An 8165-nucleotide genomic window follows, 5' to 3' on the forward strand; every position below is an offset into this window, starting at 1 on the left:
TATGGCATTTAACTTGAATTCATTCAAGGATCAAACAAGTGTAATATTTAGTATCCCTCCGCCATGATAACTATACTTAACGTATAAAGGTTCAAGAGATTAAATGAAAAGCGTTTTTGTTTTATATCTCATTTATTTTCGTAATTTTAAAGTGAAGTTGAAAACAAACTTGAACAATCTCTATAATACAAAAGGTGAGGTAATTTACTATTGTACGATGCCACAATGCATTCGAATTGCAATTATGTCTAAAAAATAAACTGATGATTTAGTCAAAAGTGTAAATATAAACAAGTGATATATTTAAATCCCCCCCAGTGTTTGATCTGGTCAAATTGAAGACGTATAATTAAAAATAAAAAATAAATTACCGTCGTATAGTCAAAAACATAAGACGCCTGTGCGGCCGTAAATGTTGCCCGAACCCTAAATGTCGCCTGACCTAAATGTAGCCCCAAATCTGTAGTTCGGGCGTAATTTAGGTACAGGTTTGGGGCTACATTTAGGTCCGGGTGACATTTTAGGTACAAGTTTGGGGCTCGATTTAGCTGTATTTTAACTGTATTTTCTATTGGGTGTTTTAATTGTAGGGATTTTAATATGTTTTCTTTTAATTGTTCAGCGCCCAGGAGCATGTTTACAAGGATAGGCGCCGATAAATTTCCATTATTATTATTATTATTTATTACATTTAGGTCAGGCGACGTTTAGGGCTCGGGCTACATTTAAGGGCCTTTTCCCAACTTTTGCAATCTTATGACTGGTTTTGGGGAGACGAGGATCAGACCGAATATTGGTGACGCATTATGAAATAGTCACGTATTCACCTTTGATTTTATATTTCGATTATGGGGAAAAATAACGTTCAATACTCCCCGCTTTTCTTATTTCAGAGTGAACATGTTGGCTAAGACAGTATAGCCAAGACCAATACCATTAGGGGAGCTAGGAGTATAATCAAATGACGTATTGGAGATTTTCTTGAGAGGTATGTTTTTCTCAAATGACTCGTGTTGTGGTTGTTTGATTTCTGTGGGATTTGTAGGTTTACGGTCATCGCCCGAGGGCGGTACTTCGGGTTTAGTCTCCCCACAAGCCGGTCTTCTTAAATCTATGTGAAGCCGAATCAAAGCATCATGTTCCGCATCTCGATCATCGTCTGTGTCGTCATCTGACGAGATGTAGTGTGGTTTTAGCGGCTGATTGGAGACTACGTGTTGCACACGTGACACTGCAATGCTGTCTTCAACACTTCTAATGGTGGATTCGGTGGACTCGATTGAGAGGCTGGGGCTAGTCTCTTCACAAGCCACTGCTTCTTCTTGACCTTGGTATTTGAGGTGGATTCTTGGGGTGTCAAACGTTTCTTTCTCCACATCACGGTACCTCGTTGGACTGTATGTCTGAGAAAATGCTTTACGCTGTTGTATTTAAGCAGAACAGAAAACATAAAGACGTTACAATTAGAATCTAGATGAGATAGTTTTGTGCAAGTACCTCAGAAAAAAACGCCCTAAAAATATGTATTCTACCCAAACCGTCTCGCTGCCCGTTTTCATGAGGCAAAACAGGACCAACTTTAAAGCCTAAATTTATTCAATCTCCTCAAAAATTGAAACACAAAACCCACAGGTTCTGATTACAATATTCTGCATGATCCCCAAATCATTTTTTTCAAAAGTAAATAGGTGGGCTACAGGAAGAGTGGGACTCCGCTGTGTTTCAATGTTCTTGTCGATGCGTTCATTATTTTGATATAGGTGCCCATGCAGATAAGGAATAGCTCGATGGGTGCATCGCATTTTTCACCCGTCACTTAGAAGAACATTTTTTTTGTGGTAAATTTTATGTCGATATCATTCGCTTGTTACACAACAAAGGCACCCACCAATCTGTCAAAGTTTTAAATAGTTTTAATAGCATGATAAGTACACAATTTTGAGTCGAGGGTAAATTAACAGTGGTGCGAAAAAATTCTTGCACATAATTTACGAGGAGGTTGAATTTTGTGTAACTTCTCATAAATACCCACCAGGAACGGATCGAGACTACTGAACGTCATGCTGCTACGCTGAGATTTGATCACGTGACAGGTCGCCATCAAAACCAATAGCGTGAAAGTGAGGAGTCCGACAGCCAAAGGTATAAACACTTGATGTTTTTCTGGAAAATAATATCATTGTTATGCAACAAATGTTAATTACGGTTTGGGGGTTAAGTCAAACATTACTGACTACAATCTAATTTGCGTTTTGGGTTAATCATTTGAAGATGACCTCAAATTGATGAATGTTTGAATGATGTAAAGCTATGATTACATTGTTGGTAAGCATGGTCGGGGGAAACTTACTGTTGTTTTATTTTAATATTCTTAACCTTCTTGTTAATCTTAAATTTTGGGCAGAAAGTTCACACAAATTAATATACAAAACAACTGCAGCGGGGGCAGCTGAGGTTTAAACGCGTTGTGCACACTGGTCAGCGCATTGTGCCATGATATCCCATGTTGGACCACGCCACACGTCCACAGAGGGGTGTCATTCAAGATGGGTCATCAGTGATTTGGGTGAGTGAATGATGAAGCTTTATTTATTAGGCGAACAAACTAACTTACAGGCAACAACTGGACATGTAAGAAACACACGTATAGATAAAGAAATCATTGTGGGGAAAGCAAAATAACCCCTCTTAACCTTTGGAAAAAGCTTGGAAGCAAATGCTGACAAAGGGGTTAGACCTTACAGGTCCATCACTGGTACCGGTGTTCATTGAAATTGCTACGGATGGCTGTAAATTATTTGTTACTGAGGTGGACAATTATTCTAGAAGTACACAAAGAAAACACTCACTCGATTGTGCAACGTTCAGGAGAAGGCTCGCTGGTAAACCATAGTCTGACACATAGTTCCTCCCTTTGGTGATCACAGATACTTTAGCAACGTAAGACCCGGGTTCAAGATCTGAGATGTCAAGGAAGGTTGCGTTCTTGACGTCTGTCTGCCACACTGTTTGGCCGTCAGATTCGATGAGTACACGGTACTCGAAGCTGCACTCCTCGTACCCAGAGGGCGGTCTCCATTCGATGATTTTAGCGGGCAAAGAGGAATCCCTTCGGTTGAGATCTTCTGGTTTAAAGCCTGTCTTAAAGAGACATTGTGACAGTTTCAGTGGGATGTCATGGCCGTCTGAGTGGTCTATTGGCGGTGGACTTAAGTGCTGCATTGCAGATTTTGGGATCGAATCCTGGCCTGTCAGTCGCGTCACTTGTGTTCTTGAGCAATAAATGCTTCTCTCCACCAGGAGTACAAATGGGTACTGGCGAGAGCTGGGGATCGAACCTGCGATGGACTGGCCCCTATTTTGGTTAACTTTTTAGCAAGATGCATTGTGTTATGTTTTTAAAATGGCGCTCGTGCAAAAAATAATAATGGGCAACTGGCCCTTGAACTTACCGCTGTCTGCCCCCGGTAAAGATCTATGTGAACTGGGTATCCCGCCTCCCAAATTATTTGCATACACGACAATGTCGTAATTGTCCAATCGGCTGAGAGCACGAACAGTCGTTGACGTCGATGACACATTCATAATGACAATTGACGTCATGTTTTCGTCACCGCCTTTTACTCGGTGGAGTCTAACTTCATAATGAATGCTCCGGCCATTCCAGTATTCCTTTGCCGGAGCCTTATGAGAGAAAAAGTTTTAGTTTTTAGCTTTCAGAATAGAGTTGCGAAAAAGTCATTAATTTATTCAATCATATATTATTATTTATCATGATATAAAAACATTAGAACCATATCCCGTGTTAAAAACACCACTGTTATCCATAGAAAATACCAAAGAACAACGAAATTTCTTATCAGAGATAGCCTTTAAAATTTGTGTAAAAAGTAGCGATGCGACGGAATGTAATTTCCTGTTTTCTTGTTTTCTGTATAAAATTACCACTTTTGGGTACAGCAGCACCTAGTTAAAGAACCTTCCTCATAAACATTAATTTTTTGGGGATGAGTATGAAAAACAAAAATGTGCCAGACTTGTGATGGTTTTACCCACCTTCCATTTGATGTGAACATCTCTGCTATTGAGGTTGTTACAGTCAAGTTCCTCATCAAAGGGAGTCAGCAATGCCGGACTCCTGTAAGGGGCTACAACGGGGGAAATCGACTCGCATATAAATTAAAGGTTTAAAAACTTAAAAACCTTTAGTTTAGAACCCTTATAATATACAAATGTGCCTATAAAAGAACCGAATGTTTCAATATGTTTGCTTCGAGAGCTTTCGGAAAACATAACATTTTCATTACATTTCTATAAAAGAAACTACTTTTTTCTACTGATGTATCAGCAGTCAAATAATATTTCCTAAAGATGAGAGTTAGTTAAATTTTGGGGATTCATTATTATGCGCGCCACCAAGCGATTGCTCCTGTGAGGTGCATAATTTCAAAGGTAAACTGGTCCCCTGTCTTTCTCCGCACGGGCAAAGATTGGCACTGGTTTTACGGACACATGATGTCATTGGATACAATAGTTTCATTGAATAAACGTGCAGTGACGTAAAACTTTCCTTATCTGTGTTTTGATTGGTCAGAGAAGATTTGTCAGCTACACTTTCATGGATTGTGTGTGCATGCGGTGTGCATGCTGTAATGTTTGATGTACCTGTACTTGCATGTAATGTGTTTTATTTTTGTATGAGTGGATTTGATGAAAATTGCCGTCTCCTGAATCCCTAATATACTTGATCATGTACCTGCTTCTTTGGTTCGGAAGATAAGAGTCGAGTTGTCTTTACTGTATCTCTTGCCTATTCTTGCCGATACTGCTAACATGTAAAGAGTGTAAGGTGTGATCTCGGAGAGAGACACTACATTGGATTTAATATCGTCCAGTGCTTCTTCATAAACCTGCCAATAAGTGCACAAGCATTAAAAGTGAATGACCTATACATGTAAAAATCACTCTAAACTTAATTGCGATAAAAATCTTTTGTTTGAATCCTACGGCAGCTTTCGGTAGTACTCTAATGATTGAGATTGAAGGGAAACATTTTGAGAAAAAAAATACATTTTCGAGTATAATAAAAATATATCAGTATTTATGGTGAACCTATTCGCTCCAGATTTGCGGCAATCTCAAAAACACTGCCACCTTTTGAATTGAAATTTTCGTTTAGTTATTTTTACATCCACATTTAATTAGTTATCTATACATTAAATCATAATTAAAGCCATTGGACACTTTCTGTAAACAATATTGTCCAAGGCCCACACTTCGTGTATCACAACTTCTATATAAAATAACAAACCTGTGAAAGTTTAGGCTCAATCGGTCATCGGAGTCGGGAGAAAATAACGGGAAAACCCACCCTTGTTTCTGCGCGTTTCGCCGTGTAATGACATGTGTTTAAAATAAATCCGTAATTCTCGATATCGAGAATTAATATTGTTTTAATGTTTTCTCAAAAAGTAAAGCATTTCATGTACTAATATTTCAAGAGAAGTATTTCACCATTACCTTCTGTAAACCCTGTAAGTTATTTGTAAATCTGTGAACTTTTAATTTTTTTCTGTACCGAAAGTGTCCAAATGGCTTTAAGTCGAGTTGTGCAACTCATAACAGACGTCAAACCAATTTTTGTACGAGACAGGTTGGCCTTTGTCAGCTGGGTGTTTATATCCCCCGTGTGGGAGTTTGTCGAGCTCCATTAACGTGAAGATCATAGCTTCTTAGTGAACTCCCCTTCGTATCATAAAAGTATATGTATTTCCTCCTAGCTTAACAGTATTGTTTGGAACATGTATATTATTATTGCCTGTTTTACAACGTTAATGTGAACGCAATATAAACCTGAAACCGTAAACCTTAAACAAGCAAATAAACAGAACAACAAGTTAAATTTTCATTTCTTAACCTTAGTCGCGTCTTGAACGTCTCCTGGGATGTTCCACAGCGTGTAGTTAAAGTACACGACGGAGATACCACCGAGCCTCTTATCGTCCATCCTAAAATGCTGTTGCGTCTCACTGTCGTAAAACAGGGTCTCCGGGGCCAGTAGGACCACTTTAATGGAGTCAGACGTTAACTCTGAGATGTTGATAGCAGGTGCGCTAATAGTTGCTGGGGATGAACAGGGTCGAGGTTATAAACAGAGATAAATGACTTCAAAAGCTTCAGTTTGTATAATAGTTATGCAAAAAACTCATATTGGTGTGTTTGTGTTAGTTTGATCTCAACCTCGTTGCCTTTGGCCAGCACGCCACGGTCGCACGTTTCCCGACCATTTTAATAGTTATAAAAATATGGGAAGGCGACACAGTCATGGTAAAAATGGTGCAACATGGACACGGCAATAAGGTTGCTACGACATTTATTTAAAAAAACTTCAGCCTTGATTGGCTTTATGTTTGTTTAAAATATCCCTTATGTCCTAGTTTTTTTAGCTTTATCTTTTGTTGCCCTTTTCACTATGATGAGATTGCCGGGAAGGTGTTTTGGTAAATATACATGCAACTTTATGGACAGTACTTTATGGAAAGTGCTCAGACAACTCGTTCGTCGGACAATTCGACCGTCCGGACAACTCGACGGTTGAGGCAACTCGACCGTTCGGACAACTCGACGGTTGAAACCACTTTGAGACAAAGCTGTGTATCCAAAGTAAAACAAGCAAAATAAATAAATAAACAGCCATAAAAGGCTGAAACCAAGACTTCAAATCTAATTCTTACCATCATCGTAAGGGAACACTTCAACAGTGAAGGATGCTGACGATTTTTCAACCAATAAAGGCTGCTCGAGTCTCGTAATGAGATAGTACGATTTCGTTAACAGCTTTTGCTTCATTAAGTCTGCTCCATACTCAGCGATGAGGTAGTCTGTGATGCCCGTGCACTCAGTCTTCGTGATGTTGGTACAGTGTGGAATAGACCGCCAACTTTAGAAGAGAGACAAAAAAGAAGCCGTAAACACGGCATTTCGTGAAAACGTTTGGTTGGCCTACAATTTTTGAACCACTTTTTACGTAGTCAAGATATTTTCTCGAAAGTGCAATATCCCTGGGTATAAAAGTCCTTGATATCCTAGATTAAACCATTCCATTTAAGTGTGAGGGAGGGCAGGTCACAGAGCCGTGTTTTATTTTTGAGGAGCTGAACATATTTTCACGAACACACTTGGTGCACAAGATAGTGTGTACAGACTACAAATCTAATATAAATATGGTGTGCACCCCCCCCCCCCCCCCCGCCCCTGACAATCCAACTTTTTGGCTTACTGTGGAGCCAATAACTAGTTCAATCTTACTGCATGTGTATAAGTCCTGTGGAGCCAATAACTAGTTCAATCTTACTGCATGTGTATAAGTCCTGTTTGTCATTCCTGGACTTATGGGTTTGGAGGAAATTATTTGCCTTTTTGTGGCAGTTGAATATACAGGTCAGAGGTCAGTGGTGTTGGTTCAGGGGGTGTTCAATAACAGTGTCTTAGTCAGGGAGGATTGCGACCGTTTAAACAAACAAACAAACAAACAAACAAACAAACAGACAGACAGACAGACAGACAGACAGACAGACAGACAGACAGACAGACAGACAGACAGACAGACAGACAGACAGACAGACAGACAGACAGACAGACAGACAGACAGACAGACAGACAGACAGACAGACAGACAGACAGACAGACAGACAGACAGACAGACAGACAGACAGACAGACAGACAGACAGACAGACAGACAGACAGACAGACAGACAGACAAACAAACAAACAACACCAGCCAATCTTACGTTTTCTTCTCTTGGCACGCCACTGTGTATGTAGTTATACTGGATACGTCATCCGGTGGTTCCCAATACAAAGATAAATCCAGATTGAGCAAATCTTTCATCACATTTTTTGGAGGCTTTAGGGCTGCATGCATTGAACAAAGTATTAGTCAATTATTTGCAGTAAATAGGTTTTGCGAAACATTCAAACCTGAACTGATTTAAAGCCCTTGAGTATACAATGAACACTGTTGGTAAAGACCAGACTTCTCACTTGGTGTATCTCAACATAATTATGCACAAAATAACAAACCTGTGAAAACTCAATTGGTTGCGAGATAATAATAGAAGAAAAACACCCGTGTCACACGAAGTTGTGTGCTTTCAGATGCTTG

At 39.5% G+C, this 8165-nt stretch overlaps 1 protein-coding gene across 1 annotated transcript; it reads right to left on the minus strand.

The window, feature by feature from the left end:
* Positions 1-884: 884 nt before the first annotated feature.
* On the minus strand, positions 885-7892 carry LOC117297722. Its single transcript, XM_033780870.1, has 9 exons — positions 7792-7892; positions 6735-6940; positions 5918-6123; positions 4757-4910; positions 4057-4148; positions 3453-3684; positions 2850-3137; positions 2033-2163; positions 885-1421 (listed from the first exon to the last, which is right to left on the minus strand). The coding sequence occupies exons 1-9, from the start codon at positions 7890-7892 to the stop codon at positions 885-887; spliced, it is 1947 nt and encodes a 648-aa protein (XP_033636761.1).
* Between the last annotated feature and the right edge of the window lie 273 nt (positions 7893-8165).

Source organism: Asterias rubens, chromosome 12, assembly GCF_902459465.1.
Source record: "Asterias rubens chromosome 12, eAstRub1.3, whole genome shotgun sequence".
Lineage (NCBI taxonomy): Eukaryota > Metazoa > Echinodermata > Asteroidea > Forcipulatida > Asteriidae > Asterias > Asterias rubens.